Source organism: Triturus cristatus, chromosome 3_2 (genome assembly GCF_964204655.1).
Source record: "Triturus cristatus chromosome 3_2, aTriCri1.1, whole genome shotgun sequence".
In the NCBI taxonomy this organism is placed as follows: domain Eukaryota; kingdom Metazoa; phylum Chordata; class Amphibia; order Caudata; family Salamandridae; genus Triturus; species Triturus cristatus.
In genome coordinates this window covers 1,000,698,094-1,000,718,190 of record NC_140584.1, presented here as the reverse complement: position 1 = coordinate 1,000,718,190, position 20,097 = coordinate 1,000,698,094, and the positions used below count along the sequence as shown (strand labels likewise).

The 20,097-nt window shown below is 42.7% G+C and overlaps 1 protein-coding gene across 3 annotated transcripts in view; it reads right to left on the bottom strand.

Annotated features, from left to right (window-relative positions):
• Positions 1–20,097, bottom strand: part of MMP28 (matrix metallopeptidase 28) — a 496,737-nt gene that overhangs the window by 284,234 nt on the left and 192,406 nt on the right. For all 3 annotated transcript variants that reach the window (XR_014980049.1, XM_085649625.1, XM_085649626.1), the window contains exons 3-4: positions 16,848–17,026; positions 8,412–8,633 (exon numbers count right to left, since the gene is read on the bottom strand). Coding sequence is in view for 2 of the 3 variants with exons in the window: in XM_085649625.1 (XP_085505751.1) it covers positions 8,412–8,633; positions 16,848–17,026 (401 nt within the window). In the remaining variant the exon portion in view is untranslated. The remainder of the gene's footprint in view (positions 1–8,411; positions 8,634–16,847; positions 17,027–20,097) is intronic.

Sequence of the window (20,097 nt, the reverse complement as noted above, 5' to 3'; positions counted from 1 at the left end):
GTGATAAAGCATACATCAAGTTTGGTAGTGTCTAAAACAACCCAGAGCTCCAAAGCATGTTTCGGAATAGAACACGCATTGAGATGTAAGCTGTGTAACTGAGAAGAGATACACCTAGATGTACCAGAGGAAATCCTATTTTTCCCGACTGAAGGGCTATGTCCTATCTTGCATAGTGACTCAGACTTGGTCTGGAAGGGGAACGGAGCACAGGAGAAGTTGTACATGTTGTAGTGCCAGGGACCTTCTCATCCAGTGGAAGTAATATCCCTGTACAAGGGGTTCTAGAACCTAGATTCCTATCATAGTGAGCTCAGAACTGGTAAAGGATAAGTGGTCCATGGTTTACCCAGTAGAAAGATGCAGCCTTTCTAGCGGCGCCCATACGCGGATGGGCGCAGACGGGCCTGGGTTTGCCGTTCCCGTCGGGGCTTAGCTTAAATAACTAAGTGAAAGCCTGGGAAAGAAATAAGTTGAAAACTAGACCGTCAAATGAAATTAGGTGATAAGAAAAAATCATTAAAAGTTCCTCTAAGGCTATTTTCATATGGAATAGTGTGCAATCATACCCTGCATCAGTTGTGCTGCGCATTTGCGTCGGGGCTTCGCTCAAAAAGTGAAAGCCAGGGCAAGAAGCAAGTTGGAAACTAGACCGTCGACTGCCCAACATGGCGGCAACCAATGACCCAGAGAATAGGTTGAATGGTGCTTCTTCTCTCTGCTCAAACAGCACAAGCCACGGTGGAACAGAAAGCAGCACCGTACAGATAAAGAGACAAGTATGAATTCTGTCCTAAACTGTCATTTTATCATTTTTAAAAGCCGCCGATAAAATTGGTGCCAAATTATATGAGGTGAAAAGAAAAAATAATTAAAAATCTCTCTAAGGCTATTTTCATATGGAATAGTGTGCAATCATACCCTGGTATCCGTTGCGCATTCCTTTGTTGACTGCATAATGGGTCTTTGGGGGACACTGCTGAGTGGATTGACTTATGGGGGAGGTTGGAACGATGTTATGTCCTCAGAGTGTAACAGGTGGCGGGCAAATGGTAGGGCTGGGCATGCACAGGTGCCCCAGCTGCAATTCATGTGGAGGTCGTGGGGTAGGTGGATGCGTGACGGGCCTATCATCCCAGTGACACTGGCTTTACATACTATTCTACAGTTCATAGTTCTTTCTCTCGGGTTGGATTACCCATTGGTCAGCTATCCATCTGCATACAGTATCCGAGGTAGATATTTTGCCTAGAGTCTTGACAGACCATTCCCCAGTAGTGCTGTGGCTTTATGTGGGTCCACGACATCCCACCTTTTGGTGGAGACTCTCGCCATGGTACCTAAGAAACCAGATATTGCTAAAAAAAAAAAAAACTTTTAACACTATGGGCATTCATACCTGCAGATCTGCCATACCAAAGTGTCTTGATCCAAAGGACCCGCAACTTAACTGCAACCTGGTAAAATTCGTACTTTTATACGAGAAATTAATCTGAACTAGTATCCCAACAAGCACTATAGCACTTTATCAAACCCCAAAAAATAAGAGGAAAAACCCTTTGCATTTTTGTTCAAATATTGTCTCGCCTTCCTGTAAAAGTATCTTCACTGACCATCAGCTTTCAATATGTATACTATATTTGTGACAAATTGTTTAGACATGACTCATCTGTAAATATACTACTGGTGACCACTTTTTAACATGCATATTCTATTTTTACAACATATCTGGTTTTATCGAAATATTTCTATGGTTTTAATTAACTTAAACAAAGTTTAATTCACAGATATATTAAACACGCAATGCACCGCATAGTGGCGGATTATCTCTCCCTTAACTCAGAGACAGGCTCATCCAAACTTGTATTTTGGAAAACACTGAAACGCACTCTCAGAGAGATAGATATTAGTTTCTGTGCCGCGGAGAACAGGCGGCAGCTTTACAAGCTATTCCAGATAGAAGCCCAGATGTTAGCTCTAGAGATAAGCGGCCATGGTGAAGGAGGTGGGGTGGCACGGCGGCAACTGGGATTATACCAGCAACAGTATGAGGGTGCTTTTGGAGGAGGCCAAGAATGCATGGCCAGCTTCCCAGAGTCTCATATCAGTGGGGTGACAAATCCAGTAAAATGCTCCATAGACTCTGCCAGGCGTCCCTTGGGGTGGCTTAGGACTCCGCTTTGCGTGACGATCTGGGAATTTTATTGCCTGGCCTGGATGCAGTAGCTAGCAGTTTCTCATGATACAATGAGACCCTATACGACGAAAAAGAGATTGTGACGGCCGTCCAAATAGATGACTTCACAGATACATTACCGCCAAAGTCACTGTCCTCAACAGCTAGGGCGCTACTTGAGCTGCCACTAACAGTGGAAGAACTGGCTGTCGCTCTTGTGAAGCTTCGGCCAGGGAGGGCCCCTGGGTCCAAAGGATTCCCAAGCAAATTTATCTGCACCTTTATGCCCCAGGTCGGAGTCCACTTGCTGGACCTGATCCAGACTGCGTTCACAGAGATGCATATAGCCCAAGATTGGAAACACGCGAAGATCATAGTTTTTCCTGAACCGGGATGCTCGCCAGAGGGTAATTCTTCTTATTGTCCAATATCTTTATTACGAATTGAAGTCAAACTCATTGCAAAGACCTTAGTCAATAGACTGATGCCACGCATGCCAAATCTGGTCAATCCAGACCACGCGGGCTTTATGCCTCACCGTGCCACCCGTCAGAATATAAGACAAGCTCACAACACCATGGCCTTATTAGACTGCTTGGAGCTGCCTGCGGCATTACTCCTGGCAGATATTGATTAGGCCTTTGATTCAGTAAGCTGGACTTATCTGTTTGCACTCTTCCAGTGCCTCAACACAGGGCCCAGATTCCTGTCCTTTGTCTGGTTATCTTATACAGACTTAACTGCCTTGGTTCATGTAGCCGGATTGATGGAGCCTTTGGCTGCCTGGGTAAGAGTAGACGCACAGGTACAAGGCTTTGAGTGGTCTATGGAGGTGTCGGACCTGTATAGCATTATATGCAGATGATGTGCTATTCTTTCTCACAGACCCAGCAACCTCAGGACCCCAGATCTTGAGAATCATGCAGATATTCGGTGAGACCTTCGGGCTCTTCATGAACATCAAAAAGTCGGTATTGTTGCTGTTGCAGGGCTTGCCGAGTGAAGTCAATTGGACTACGGGGTTACCTCCTGCAGTTGACTGATTTCAAAAACTCGGAGTGCACTTGACACGCATCCCAACAGTCTCGTGGGTATGTAATCTGGCCCCATTGCTGGGGCGAGTTAAGACTAAGGTCAGGTCTTGGTCCCAATGCCTTTATCCCTATTCAGCCCTTCATGGGGCAGCGAGATCTTCCCGCCTATGACTAATCCAGTTCAAATACCTTCATAGAGACTACTTGACTAGACACTTGTTGTGGCGCCTCTATGCAAGCGGTGCGAGACTGAGGAAGGTACCTTTGTACAAACAGTGTGGAGTTGTAGGGTGCTAGGCCACTTCTTGCGGGGTGTTGTGTCCTGCTTGGCTGAGGTACCTGCATCCCACCTACCCCGAACTAATCCTTTTACATAGTAAAGAAGGTATAGGTGGCAACAGATATAAGCTCATTTATTATTTCACAGCGTTACCTTGACCAAGTTGGATATTGCAGGACAATGGAAGGCTGCTGAACCGCCGCTTCTGGGTGTTTGGAAGCGGGGCATGGACTTTTGCATGTGACTCTTGAGGTCATAATTTTTCAGGCACAGGCTTGTTCCCCCCCCCCCCCTGCCCCCTCTCCCGAAACCCATCCTAAAATATATGGCAGAAGTGGGTGGACTATTGGAGCTGTAACTGGATGCCGAATTTAGACAATATGGTCAGAACGCATGGGAGTATCCTTGGAGTTTATAACATAAGTTTGTATGAGTCCATATCGAGGTGGCAGTGGGGCATTTCTTTTTGTTCTGAGATTCTTTCTCTTTTCCTCTTTTTCTTTTTATTCTCCTCTCTTTGTCCGATTTCCTTGTTGGAGATAATGGTATACTGTTCCTCATGTGGTATAATGTATGTGTGTGTGGCCCAGCAGGGTCACGTTATTGGCAAAAACTAGATAACATTTGTTCTGGGGGAAAAAAACTACAGAAAGGAAGAGGAGAAAATGATGCTAATAGTCACAGGTTGAAGAAGATATTTTTCTTTTATGCAACATGGAAAGACATTCAACAACCCTTGCAAATTGAGTGCATACATCCCTGTGGATGACAGAGGGAGGTCAAATTCTACTGCACTTTTTTTAACCTAACTGTGTGGTTACTGAGCACGTGAAATGTTGAAGTGTTTACATGCTTGAGGAATGAAAAGAAAAGAATCGTTCTTTTTATCTCGGATTATTTTCTACTGGATTCAAACAGAGATTTTGTTTTTCATCTATAGTAGTAAGTCTGCATCCAGTTTAGCCTGTGCTTCATCAAATTCTTCCATATCTTCTGTATGTGATCCAATTAGGGCTTTGGTTTTTTCTTTGTTGAAAATCGTTTGGCTGTTATTATCAAAGTACCGGGGGAACCAGCTACAGTACCCCTGTTTTTACAAAGTTAAGTAATTCCTGAAGGATATACTTCAGTTTCTCTGGTTACTAAACTAGCTCCATCATGAGAGCTCATTCTGGTGCTGTTGTATTTTAAGTGCCATTTTCTAAGCCTTTTTACAGGGCAGTCTTCACATTTTGACATGGGAAACAGTGTGCATTTTACTAATTACAATGTAGAGATCAGTATTTTTATAAATTCAATTACTTTATGCTTGGGTCGTTACTATGACCTGTTGGGATAGATAATTAAACATTGAACATAGATAATATTGTGGTATCACAATTGAATCCCTTGTTAGCCTGTCGCCCTCCAAAATAGTTCATAGCCATGCTTGCAAGGGTTTATTGGCTGCCCTTTTTTCTAATAACTTTCTAAACGAGGCATTTTCTTAATTGTGACTTAAAACCCATCATTTAACATTAGAGAGCGGGTTAAGGTACAATTCTTTAGACACCAAACTCTACATTTACTTTGATAAATTAGCACCTGCAATAAGGTAATCCAATGTTATCCTATGGGAGAGGTAGGCCTCACAGTAGTGAAAAACAAATGCAAGCGTGTTTCACTGCCACAACACGTAAAACTTAAAAGTACATGTCCAACTTTTTAAACACACTACACCTTGCACAATGGGCTATTAAGTGCCTACCCAAGGGGTGACATATGTATTCAAAACGGAGGTTTAGGTCTGGCAAAAGCTATGTTTTGCACACACAGGCTGCAATGGCAGGCCTGAGACTTGTTTGACAGGTTACTTAAGTGGGTGATACTCAGGCAAACTAGTGGCATTTCATTTACAGGCCCTGGAAAAGAATATTCTTTTTTCAGACATTAGTAGCGTCATGGTCCTCATAAACATTAACGTTAAATTTGGTAGGACTATTTCCTGTAAATGACATGGTTGAAATGTTGAACCTCTACTGTGTCAAGTGTGCTCTGGAAAAAGAGGCGCAACAATACCTTTGTCTGATATTAGAATAAACTTTGATGGACTCTTTGAAGAGTCCTCCGATGGTCTTACATCTGCTAGGAAACCTTCCTCTCTGGCTAAATAAAGCTTTGCTGATCCTCGAAGATCAGTTGAAGGTAATTTGAACATCCATGGGTAAGTGAAAAAGAATAAAAAAGATCAGTTGAAAAAAGTCTGAATGCTGCATCCTTTTTCTGCTCATAAGGCCCTTAAAAGTAAAGAGTCAACAAATCTCACAATTCTCTTGCAGCCAGTAAATTAAATCATTATGTGGATCTTCACACATAATTCTGTTCAGGCAACCTTGATTTCATGCTCTGAATAATTACATTTTAATCTTATTTAAAGGTATATCCACTTTAATTAGACCAAGTGAAAGGTGAAGGGTAGAAGCTAGTACAATTTTTCTTGTTTGTCAACCGAAAGGCTTAAACTGCGGGAACGTCCAACAAAGGGTGAAACAGAGCGAAACTAAAAGGAAGAAAGCAAGCATCTGAAACCAAAATATCTCTCCAAGTCAAGTTCTTTGCAATAGAAGTCAAACCTTTATTACACAACATATGGGTGAAAATGGGAACGTGACCTCTCCTCTGTAGGGGGGCATTTTCCTCTCTTATGCTGCCAAATGGTACGTAGACACAGAATGAGGCTAGGAGAGTAATGTATTAGCTGTAAGTCAACAGCAGTATTAAGTGTATCAAGGATTTCCAATCTGACAATAGTGAAACATTCGAAATCATGTGAATCTATTAAAGATCCAGTGCTGAAGAAGTGTTGTTTCTCAAGCATGTGATCTTCCTCACCCATCATAACTACTTGGATAGAATAGCACGAAGCAGCGCAAGAATATACAGCAGCGCAAAGGAGGGGAATTCAGGCTCAACAAAACAGGTTTCTGAGAGAACCTAAGAGCAAAAGAATCGACACAATAACATTTATGAAAAGTATATGCTACTCTCCATGGCAAATTCAGGAATAGGCATGGCTGAAGTAGGCGGTTTTCTTTCGTTGAATGGGCCCTCATTTTACCCGTTAGAGTGCCATTCCCTTCCTTACGACACAGCCTTGGACACAAATCAATATAATTTTGGTTTATCAATGTCATATTCTCAGTCTCTTAGCCCAACCCTTTTTGATATATGTGGGGCTCCTCTGGCCGAACTCATCAGGTCTTTTGGTTTCTCAGCGTTAACATATGCAGATGACTCCCAAATAGTGATTTCAGTGTCAACAAATCCTGCAGACACAGCAATGCAGTTTCATGGCTGCATGCAGGAGACAGGGAACTGGATGGCCCAAACCCGTCTAAAGTTGAACTCTGGTCAAACCGAAATTCTGCTTTTTGGAAAAGATTGCTCTTTGTGGTCCCAAGATTGGGGGTCCTTAGATCTGGGTCAGCCTCCTACCCCAGTTAAGAAGGTAAAAAAAACCTGGGAGTAGTTTTTGACAACCAGCTTACCTTTGTAGTGCACGTCAACTCTATCACCTCAGCCTCTTTTTATATAAGGAAACGTCTAAGGAAAATATTCCCTTTTATACCTTAAGACCTGCAGAAATTGGTAATCTCCTTTCTGGTGCTCTCAAAGATTGATTACGCCAATGCACTCTGTCAACTTCAGAAAGAAAAGCCCCAATAAGTTGCAGATTTTGCAGAACGCAGCAGCATGGATACTGTATTCCTAAAAAATAATCAGTCTCAGTTGCTCTTTCCCCTTGTTCACTGGCTGCCAATAGAGAAACGCATACATTTTAAGGCCCTATGTATCGCCTTCAGGGCCCTCCATGTAAAAGGCTCAGATTTCTTCAGGCAAAATGTTCGTTGGTACATCCCCCCCCAGATCTCTTCATTCAGAAACAGCATTTAACCTGATCATTCCAGGAGCCAAGAAAGCACATTGGGGAGAAAGAAGCTTTAGTGGCAGTACATCACAACTTTGGAACTGTCTCCCTCTGACTTTAAAAAAGGAAACATACCTACTTACCTTCAGGAAGGCCCTTAAAACGTGATGTCAAGCCGGACATCACTCAGTCTGGCGCCTAGACACCTCAGGGCAGTAGTGCACGCTTATAAATTGATATTTCATTTAATTTCTTGTGACAGCAAGTGTGTTTAGTAATTACCTAGCTAAAGCAGATGGATTATCAAAACAACTAAGAAATGTTGCAGTTGGTTGACATCAGATCTTTCAACATCATTTGGCAGGGTTTACAAACGGCAACAGCAATAGGGACTACAGGATTGTAACTATTAATTAGTACTTTTTTTTAAGAGGAACATAGGGGTCCTAAAGCCTTACAAAATCTTACGTTTGTTTGGTGAGCCGGTCAGTAAACGTCATGAAATGAACTTGAAACCCAACCACACACTTCAAATCAACATGACAATTTTTCTGTCCATGAACTCATTCAAACTATAAAGGGAACATTAAAAAAATGTCAACACATATTCAGCCACTGCTCAGTGATTCCAGTGATTTCTATGCCTCTGGTGACCTTATTTTCCCTATGGCTAGGTAGTGCATGACAGCTCGAGATTCATTTGCACCTCACTTCTCAATCTCAGCAACCGAAGTGCAATACCCAAATGGCCAGTGAACGGCTGGTCACAATGCAACACAGTGAAAGGTTTGACAACAGACGGAGAATGGGATATCCGTCACATTTGTGATGAAGTATCGCATCTGCCGAACTCTAAATCTGGCCTAAAGTTCTTTACATTGCAAAATGAGACAAAAGGGAGCCTATCCCTTCTGCAGCTAAACATCTGAATCACTCATGAGAGCAGTACAGAGGAGAAGAAACTACAATACAGCATCACATTGTGAACAAAGCTTCAGAAGTGAAATTCAGTACCTGGTCCATCAAAAGCATTACTGGCTCCATCATTGTGGTCACCATGGAAGAATGCCAGGCGGATATCTGGCGAGCCTTCTTTTGCCTCCCAGAATGTCAATGATGAGACGTTGCCCCATAGCTGAAATGCTGTCTTCACCACCTGTCTTACCTGGTATTCAGGCAGATACTGAGGCCAGTTTTCTATCTTGTACGTTAGGTGGCGCTTATACCACTTCTTACCTGTAAGAAGAAAGAGAGAGCAGACTTACCTATCAGTTGTTACCACAGTTGCTAATCACAATTCAGTGTTGTGAAGTTATAATTATTTTTTTTTTAAAACTTGAACAATGAATCTCTGACGACAGTTTGAGAAGCAAAGCTTTAGACTACCTCATATCAAAACGTAGTGATTAAAACAAAGGTGTCAGTATTTTTTTTTTACCTTTGTGACGTCAGTGCTTGATTGCTACATTTGCTTCTAAATCCCCTAAACATCTCAGCTCAAAAAAAGTCTACCTTTTGGAGCAAACCTAAACAACTGCTGCCCAATCTCCACCAAGCAATACCTGCAGCCAAGGAGTTTACAGGAGGAAGAGAGGGAAAGGGTCATGCATCACAAAGGTATGTCCTGTAACTTCACCACCAAGTCCACAACAACTAGTCTCTATTACCCCCAGGCCTAAAGTCAAGAGATTGTGGCTGCAAAGAGGCTAACCACAGAGTGTAGGGATCTGGAGCTACTGGCCTCAAGCACAACAATACACGGTTTAGAGTCGTGCAAAGGCTGCTATGACTATCATTCAATGAAATTAGCCAAAATCATGTTGCAAGCCACTGTAAAGGGACATAGGAAAGATGTGTATTACGAGCTGAATGTCCTGATTCCCTCTGAGGCACCCAAGGGGAAATCCATGGATGATGTGAGCGATAAGCCGGAAGTGATCAATTCTATCAAACCTGTAGAAGAAATCGGGACCTCCATAAGGAGCAAGATCCCAATTCCATTAGCAAGTCCAATGGGTAAGACGTGTTTGGCTCATTATAAAAAGCAGTCCAAACCTCTCCTCCTCATGAAGCAAAGAAAACATCTTGCTGCGCAAAAGTGGAAAAGAATCTGATGATAGAATGGCTTAAAGAAAGTGCGGACTTCAATCCTGTATGTCTGTACAAAACAAGCATTTGCAATACTAATGCAAATGCTTGTTTTGTACAGACATACAGGATACAGTTTGCGGTATTGGTATTGCAAATAATAATGCAACACCAAAAGCTCATACTTTCAGTAATGATAGACCTAGTGCATTGCAAAGTAGTGAGCCAGGAACCAGCAAAGAAGTGAGCCAGGAACCAGCATTGTATGTCTCAGTGCAGTACCGCAAGTTGCTCCTACAGGTCCCTAGTGAGCAGGGCACTAGCACTGCATGTCTCGGTGTAGTACTACAAGCTGCTCCTTGAGGTCCCTTGTGAGCAAGGCACCAGCACAACATATCTAGGTGCAGTACCGCAAGCTGCTCCCTGAGGTCCCTAGTGAGCAAGACACCAGCACTGCATGTCTAGGTGCAGTACCGCAAGCTGCTCCTAGAGGTCCATAGTGAGCAAGGCACCAGCACTGAATGTCTAGGTGCAGTACCACAAGCTGCTCTTAGAGGTCTCTAGTGAGCATCAAACCACCTAAGCGAAACAGTACACAGCTGCTTGAAATATGAGCAATTATATGTTTAAAATCGTGGTAACATCAATGGACAGCTGACGATCCACTATAACAAAACAAGTACGCCCAAGTTCAAGTAAAAGAAAAGCACGTTCGCCAGAATCCCCTCTGAGGCTTGCCGTGCTGCTTAAATTTTAAAAAAGGTTGTGAGAGGGAGAGAGCGAGCATGTCCTGCCTGCAACAGCAGGCAGAAGAAAGCCAATTAAGTAAATAGTGCTCCCAGGCTCTAAATAAAACATATGTGTAACAACCAAAGTAAAAGGGACAGTCCTCATGGGAGGTTACAAATGAAGAAAAGACGGCACTAAGGAGGGACTAACTAGCCTATTAACCAAATCAGAAGCCAACATTTGGGGAGGACAATGACAAGCCAATGACAAATATGGGCAGAGAGGAGGCGGGGCTACAAGCACCTACTGCAATACAGCATGCCTCGCAGAGCAGCACGTGCGTGCTGACTCTAGGCTCGACTGCAAAAAGCAAAAGTAAAAAAACATCTTTAACACCAACAGTTCTAACGTTAACAAATGCAAGACCTAATGCATTAGAAATGCAATCGGTCTGGCATTTGTTGGAGTTATTGGCATTATAAATAACAATGTTTTTTTACCTAGCCATGTGGTAGGGTGCAGTACCATATGTGGCCTAAAGAGGTCCCAGGTGCCCTCTTTTGGTCACATATGGTACTGCACCCTGCAGAAGATATGGTAAAGCCACCCTACCCATAACGCATTGCATGCAAGACCACAAGTACATTCAAATAGCTATGTCCACATATACAATTAGTAGCTTTGAAATGTAACAAAAGAATTATTATATTAATTCCGGATTAGGTTGTACTCTGTGTGGAGCTGATGAAGAAAAATATATAGACTGTCTCATAGAAATGCGAGATGTTCTAGTGAGTGATGTAATCACTGCCAGCCTAGCTTAGGATCAAGCGTGTGTCCTGCATGAAGCCTTTTAAGAAAATAGTGCCTTGAGGTTGTAATTAAAACCTAGGGAGTTACAACACATGTAACAGGGCATGTCCTCTCGGGAGGTTACAAGAAGAGACAAGGCGGTATTAAGGAGAAACTACTAAGCCTATTGACCAATGAAAAGCCACCATTTTCAAACGACAGACAGCAGCCAATTAAAAAGATGGGCAGAAAGTGGGCTGAGCTTTATGCCCATAACTTGAATACAGCATGTCTCGAAGAGACAGCGCAAGCGCTGCTTAGACAAGGCCTAAAAATCTTTGGAAAAGCATCAAAAAAACCTTCCTGAAAGGTTCCCCCCTCACCCACTTGTTAAAATCTTGCCCAACGTTAAATGGAACATCTTGAAGTGCAGCTTCAGTATACGATAAACTACCCAATGTCAATATAAAAGCATGACTACCTTCATATGAAGCAAAAACCAAAGGAAATGATGGACGGAGTGTTGAACATTGCAAGCACTCACCCCCAGTCAACTGATCTGGGTTTAATCCATCACCGTTCTTTAGCCCACTCTGCCACCCCAGTTCAGACTTGGCCATATGCAAATCAGTCTGACCCTGTGCCTCATGGGAACAGTCCAGCCCAAACTGCCAAGCCATGTCTTCCCTGGACCGGAAACAAGCTTCCTAGACCGGTTTCTGGCATTTCAGCCGTCTTCAGCCAGGCTTGCTTGAATCCAGTGGCAAAGTGAGCAAGGGACTCACGTCTGAGCATACCCTGCCAACTTATGGCGAACAAAGCAAAAACCAAAGGAAATGATGGACGGAGTATTGAACATTGCAAGCACTCACCCCCAGTCAACTGATCTGGGTTTAATCCATCACCGTTCTTTAGCCCACTCTGCCACCCCAGTTCAGACATGGCCATATGCAAATCAGTCTGACCCTGTAACCAGTCCTAGGAAGCTTGTTTCCGGTCCAGGGAAGACATGGTTTGGCAGTTCGGGCTGGACTGTTCCCATGAGGCATAGGGTTAGACTGATTTGCATATGGCCATGTCTGAACTGGGGTGGCAGAGTGGGCTAAAGAACGGTGGTGGATTAAACCCAGATCAGTTGACTGGGGGTGAGTGCTTGCAATGTTCAACACTCCGTCCATCATTTCCTTTGGTTTTTGCTTTGTTCGCCATAAGTTGGCAGGGTATGCTCAGACGTGAGTCCCTTGCTCACTTTGCCACTGGATTCAAGCAAGCCTGGCTGAAGACGGCTGAAATGCCAGAAACCGGTCCTAGGAAGCTTGTTTCTGGTCCAGGGAAGACATGGCTTGGCAGTTCGGGCTGGACTGTTCCCATGAGGCACAGGCTCAGACTGATTTGCATATGGCCATGTCTGAACTGGGGTGGCAGAGTGGGCTAAAGAACGGTGATGGATTAAACCCAGATCAGTTGACTGGGGGTGAGTGCTTGCAATGTTCAACACTCCGTCCATCATTTCCTTTGGTTTTTGCTTTGTTCGCCATAAGTTGGCAGGGTATGCTCAGACGTGAGTCCCTTGCTGACTTTGCCACTGGATTCAAGCAAGCCTGGCTGAAGACGGCTGAAATGCCAGAAACCGGTCCTAGGAAGCTTGTGTCCAGTCCAGGGAAGACATGGCTTGGCAGTTCGGGCTGGACTGTTCCCATGAGGCACAGGGTCAGACTGATTTGCATATGGCCATGTCTGAACTGGGGTGGCAGAGTGGGCTAAAGAACGGTGATGGATTAAACCCAGATCAGTTGACTGGGGGTGAGTGCTTACAATGTTCAACACTCCGTCCATCATTTCCTTTGGTTTTTACCTTCATATGAAGACATGATTGTTAAAGGCACTGAGATAAAGTGTGTGCTGTGAAAGAGCCCAGCCATGAGCATTGAAGGCCTGACCCAGAAAAGAACCATACAGCTCAGACTGTTTTAACCCAGGCCACACAATATAGAAAGGAAAAACACCACAAGCCCTTTTGCATCTGCACATGGGTTAACAAAGCAGCCGAACAGCCTCAAAAAATCTGACAATTACAGGCCAGAGCCTCATTAGAAACCAAAATCTGCAAATGCACTCACCAACAATTCATCATTAGCTTGCATATAAAAAAAACACAAGAGAGATTACTAATGAAATCACAAGTGACTAAAAGTAAGTCGAGTACAGCAGCACCTCAATTTGTCCCAAGCTTCAGGTCAACTCTAAACTCACTTTACATTTTAAAACCCAAATCCTGCTCATCCAGCAAAATATGGCAAGGATTTTTTTGATGGACAGATAAAATATCATCAACTCGTCCAAAATGTATAGATGTGAACCCTGGGATGCAGTACACCTTCAAACAATTAAAGAGATAATACATATGAGAGTTTAAACCATGAAAGGAATGTGCAATTATTGGCTGCGGCGCAGCTAACTCTAAGGCGACATAAAAGTATGAAGTAAAAAATGCCCATCAGAAATCATTTGATCACACATAAGAACTCAATCCTACCTTGACCTATTTCTATTCTGTTAATTTTTGGGGGTTTTGCCTGCAAGAAATCCATTATTAGGAGTTCACCCTTTTTAGGTCTCGCCTGAGCCAGCGCATGCGCTGCCCTGCGAGACATTTAGTAAGCGGCTTTTGAAAGTGCCACCACAGGCTTTTGGTGGCCTCAAGCTTGCATGCACGTGCGCAGCCGCCATAGCCGCGCTTGATCGCGATCACTTTCGTGGCCGCGCGGCCATGCCACTTTCACGGGTGCGCGGCCAATGCTTGTTATTTGTAGATATCATTTCTTAAGATTGAATTGATTGACTCATGGAACTGAGGGTCTAGCCAAACATTTTTTATTGTATTACTTGTGAAGAAATTAGATGCAATTTTACTTCTGTTGGTTGTCACTTTATATAGCAATAGCCAAAGTTCCAGGGTAGCAAGATACCCGCTGGCGGTAGTAAGGGCTATATAAATGCAATTACAAGACAATACAAAGCACACTCAATCTCATGCAACAACATTTGGCTTGTGAAATTCCCAAGGTGACGCGTAAGGCTTTTTGATGCCTTTTGTGGTTCATTTTGTGAGTAAGAAGGTACACAGGGGACAATGTCTATTTTTTACAAACAAATCTGAGAATATTTTCTTTGAAAACCAAAGCATCATCCTCACGCCTTAGCGCGATGGGAGGGAGCATGTAGATGACTCCACAGAACCGCCTCAGTTTATGTCAGAATGAATTTCACCTGAGTTCATAAACGACAAGCCCCCACTTTGTAAATCTTGTGCCTCAGATCACATATTTGCTTTCAAAGTGCATCAGCGCCTGTGATTGCTTCTGAACGCAGTTCAAATCGTTGAAGCACAGCGTATAAGGACTTTGTTAGTTTGAAAGCAATTTCTTGAACTCCCCTACAAGACAAATCTCCTGATGCAGTGTCACATTCAGATATTGCCACACCAAGACCCCGTTCCTTTATTCCACACCAGCTCTCCTCCATTGTGCGGTTTGTCATATTGATAAATTGGGCTATTAGGAGGCGGAAAGCACCCCATTATGGCGGTAAACCGAGCGCATAAGTAATCCTGAAATGATCAGACGCATGTCCCGCCACCCGGAAGTAAGGCTCTGAATTGGCACAATCGGTTGACTTTCTAGACGCTCGGTTCTCTTCTGAGTTTATGATAAAGTGAGAGACTTGAATAGAATTAATGTTCATACTGCAATCGCCATGTTTGTTTTGGCTTATGGCCAAAACAATGATGATGAAACCAATGTGTTGCCTCTGACTTACTGACCCGCACATTTCTCAGCCGAATACTGGTCGTAAAAGAGACAAGCATTGGCATAGCCAATAGGTCTCGCCTTTGGGACTTTATAAGTGTTTAGCCATGCAACAGTGGATGTTGTTGCACCAAGGATATTGTGCTGCATAACTAAATACTTACAAGGTCCCAAAAGCGAGACCTATTAGCTATGCCAAAGCTTGTTATTTATTCCATGGTGTCCTGTTAGAGTTGGATTACTTCAACAAAGAAACTCTTAGCTTCAAGCAATACTTTGTTTTCCACCCCAACGTTCGATTTATCTCATGTTGCAATTATACTTAGCCCACATGATCTCAGAATGTCTTTGCCATTGCCATACTTCTGCATGCATGAGCTACTCATAACATGCTCACTGCCCCTTCCTCCCATGATCCACTCCATATCTGAAGCTCTCGGTTTCCCTGTGCTAAGTTTTTTAAAATAAATACAGGACTGCAACTAGAGTATGTTTTGATCAAACTTGAAACTATATACAACAAATAGGTCTCCAAATATCAATATTCAGCGTGAATAATTATTTGCTAGTGGCTGTTGGTACAGCGGCGTGCTTATGAGACCTCAAGCACCTACTACCTAAAGGTGCTACTAGCACGTTATAAAATAACCTGCATAGAAACATACACAATTAGAGGCTTGTTACAGCACATCTATTGTCATATAAACAGATCCAAATTTGTTTTGAGAATTCAGATAGTCCACACGCGTCCCAAGTAGAAAATTATTTTATTAAATCTTATAGGTTCCCAGCACACGATTCAGCCGACACGTGTTTGGTCTGTACTCAGACATTTTCAAGGCAAATTGTTTCAAGTTAAGGGACAACCAATTCCTGATGAAAGATCTATACTCGCGGCGCGTCCGGAAGTGTAAGACGAAACACGTGTCGGCTAAATCGTGTGCTGGGAACCTATAAGATTTAATAAAAGAATTTTCTACTTAGGACGCGTGTGGACTATCTGAATGCTCATCATTAAATTTACCTCATTGCATCATTCTCTTAAAGTCCAACGATATAAGTTGCAACCAACAATTGTCCAAAACAAATTTGGATCTGTTTATATGACAATAGGTGTGCTGTAACAAGCCTCTACTTTTGCAAACTTGAAACTAACCTTCTATTCCACAGAGAATAGTCTGAACTGCCACCTGATCTGCGGTTTCAGAGTTTCAGATAGCAAGGCTCAAAGCGACAGGGTAGTGCTCCACTCTCAAGGTGTGCTGATCTATCTGCCACTTTCAATTCTTAGTTATTAAAGGTGGACATTGAAAAGCTTCAGAGGCTTCTGTCTGTAATGGGTTTCTGCTAAATATGGTCCAAGGAATAGCACAATCAAGCTTGAGTGTGTCCCCCTGGGCACACTGGAAAGAACACAGTTCAATTGTTCATATTTTTAACAATTTTATTCATTGCTTCTTTCTGCTAAATATTTCATTGGCTATTTTAAGGTTAAACATACATGCGCCCTTACATAGGCACAAGGTGGAAGTATCCTCTTTTTGAAAGCTTTTGTAAACCTTTTATATAGACACAGGTATTTAACGGACATGAATATCAGTGAAGACGTCCATGTGGGGGAAAAGTTCTGTAGGAGATGTGGTAGGCAAAGAAATTAATTGAATGGCTTGCTTGTTTAGAATCTGTAAAAGTCATCCAAGAACTCTCAGGCAAATGAGTTTTCAATCAGTGCTTTGAAAATCTCTCCCTACAAATTCATAAGGCAGTTTTCATGCAGAAGAAGGAACTTGAGCACAACCCATGACTAAATGCAGAACTCAAGAATTTGGGAAACATGTCCCCACATTACCTTACCTTTATATTAAATGAACGTAAGAAGTGAGGATATGCTAAACATTATTTAATCGACAAAATGAATTCGCAAACCAATAATCAAGAAATATATTTGCAACAGAACATAAGAGATACATGTAATTGCTTAACTGACGCACCCGCATTGATGTAAAAGCAAAGAACCACCTTACAAACGCACTTTGCATGGAGTATCGCTTCATGCGTCTTTTGCTGCCTGTAAATAAGGCATTTACTCTCTCCGTCCATTGGGTGTAACCGTCTGAATCCTTGACACCGCAACGTGGTTTACTCATCAGATGTAGTGTGGCGTCATCAAGGAACCCACTGACTGGAAGGTAGGACACCCACTGGAACTCTCTGCAACAAACAAGAGAGAAGGATCGTACTGTACATAAGTGCGTGTTGGGACTGAGACACAATTTAAAGTAATATTTCACCATAGCAGAGATCAGAATATATAAAAAAAAAAAGTGAAAGCTACTCTCTGTAGTGACTACTGTACTGCACTGCAAGAGTTATCTTATGCCCCTGCCAACATCCACACCTTAGGTCTCTTTGCCTCTATTGAAGAGCACACAGAGAAGAGTGTTTAGCAGGTTGCTTGAAGAAAGGTAGGGGAATCTACCACTAACTTACGTTCATGACTACATCCAATTTCAGACTTTTGGGATGATTCAACAGCAAGCAAACTTATAAACCACTATAGTCTAGCCAAACAAGTTATTTAACAGAGGTTGAACAAACTCTCACTCTGAAAATCTACAAATGCCACCCTGGCTCTCACTGCATGTTCATGAAGATTCTTAGGGAAAGAGGACTAGCAACTCAATACCACTTTCAAATGCCAGAGGTCATCTAGTGGGCAACTGTACCCTGGAAGTTTGTCTCTCAGGAAAGGGATAAACCACAGATGCCAAACATCAAGCCGGTTGATCAGATGCTTCTAGTACTGTTCAATTTGAATTTAAGGCAACAACTAACATTCAAATGATGAAGAGTCACCGAAAAAGAAGGTAGCACAGTCTACTGACTGCCATGGCAGGAATGGTGACTGTACAGGATGAACAGTCTGGTGCTTCTGAACAACACTGTGGAGCTCTGAACAAAAAACGAGTCTCAAACTTAGTGCCACAATGACCAAAATCCTCACAACAAAAACACAGGTAACTTTTTGTTCAAGAGGCCCATGACCCAAACTTAAAGGGCAAAGCTGAAGTCTTTAAAAAAGCATCCTAACTGGAGATACAAATCTAACAAACGATGAAAGGAAATAATCCCCACCTGTAATCGTTTATCTTCCGGGATATCTTCATTGCTTTCATAAAAATAAAAATATGAAGAGTTCTTGGGCAAATTTACAGAACAAAACAGTACAGCTGTAGGCATCCCAGTTCACAGGGCACAGCAGGTGACTAATGTCAGGATACAGGGCTATCCATGTCCTCCATCTCCAGCCTTGTCAACCGTTGCCTGGGTATTGTATGCATTATCTCGGACTAGTGTTAGAGTAGCCAGGCTAAGCTCAGAGACTTCATTTGACGGTGTGTCTAGGAGCTCCTATATCATTTAAAACAGTCCTCTTCCATTTTGTCGTCCGTTCTAACGTCTGTTATATGTCTTTCCTCAGCTAGGGCACATCATCCTAAGAAAGCCTTCCACTGCATGTTTGTAGGGATCATGGAAGATAGCCATCTGATCGCTACTCTTAGGTTTGCTAACACCCGTCCGAGCAAGGAGAATCTATAGTGTACCCTAGTCCCTTTTGGGCATGGTATCAAGCGTTACAGGCTGTGACAGCCAGTGTTGGCGATATGGATACCTGTAACTGAACTCTATAGGAAAATCTTTTTACAAAATTGTAAAATTAAAAATGATTTGCATGGCATAGTGTTGTCCTCTAAAATGGAGGTGTACATGACTGTTAGAGAGGCTTGAAAATTTGATTTTGGAGAGGAATTTGCAGAGCAATGCTGAGATTAGTGTTGTATGCACAGGGTAAAAAATCCCTATGGCAGGCACACATTGTTTCATTTTAAGTTCTTGCACTGGTTTCGCCACACTGTTGACCTTACATAAGTCTGGTGTCCTACTGAGCCTGAATTTTGTCAGAGGTTATTTGATTGCTAGTGGTATACTGACCATTAACATTGAGAGATCATATCCTAATTAAGGGTGCAATTAATTTAATAAAACTGTTGCATGGTATTTGTATAATCCCCTCTTGTTGTACATTATCTTGTAGATCATCTCCCAACACCCTATGTAATTGACAGTGCTCTGTTTTTTTACTAGTTTTTTATTTAGGATATATAAATACTAATACATACATATTTACAAAAATATGCGCAAATGTACTTAATGCATCTGGCCTGCATGTGTCAGGGATGGCAAGAATACTATCACAAAACAAGTCTGGTCTTGGTTTCTCAGAAGTAGTGTTAATCCACCTCGCTCCCAAAGACAGCGTACCAAAAGCGTGAAGGGAGACAACCCTGAGGATAAGGCTCCCCCTTGGAAAAAGGGGGGCATGAAAAGAGAGAGGAAGGGGAGGTCCTGATGGCAATATGGCAAAACATGTGACAGAATGCTCAGAAGGACTCTCTTCGGGTTTCAATATCAGAGAGCACACAGTAGAATAATATCCATAATTACCAATAAACTCTCCAAGGGCCAACACTCATAATGGTGCTTACCAGAGTTGGGTAGAGGAAGCACTCTAACTAGGCCCACAGGTACTAGCAAGCAGCTAAACAACCAAAAAGGGAGGAAGCATTGGTCCAACGAGTCTTTGATTTGTAAATCATTGGGTAAGTGAGCCAAAAAGAGTAAGGAACACCAACTGGTGAGTAGCACAGGACTTTAGAAGATCACAGGAGAGGAGGAAGGTGCTAGAACTTAGCCTAAGATGGAACTAACTACAGAGGGAACTGAAGAAAACACAACAAACGTGTCAGAAAGTCAAACGGGTGCAAACTTACAAGCTCAATAGACCCAACAACTGCTGTTGCTAAGTGTCGTCCTCCATCACTGGCCTGAGTACTGGCTGCCATAGCCCACATGTTAAAAAAGTTCCTGAGTTTCAGAGACCCAGCCGCAAAAGGCCACTCCAGTCTCACAATTCAGCAGTGTGTTTGTACCACTGCTGAAATGTGGTAGGCATCATAGGCATGACCCGTGGAGAACTCCAAATCTGAGGCTGATTGCTGACAAATAATGGAAGGAGGAGTTCAAGTTTAAGTAACAGTCGAATATGCAATTAGTCTGACATTAACTATAAAGTCGAAATGTACCCTTAAGATCATCTAGATGTAAAAGGAATATCTGTAAGGGTGAACATAAACAATATCACAAGAGGGATAAATCATCCATGCATGACCTTAGACCATCCATTTGATAATCCCACATATGTGTGGCTGAAGCAAACATAA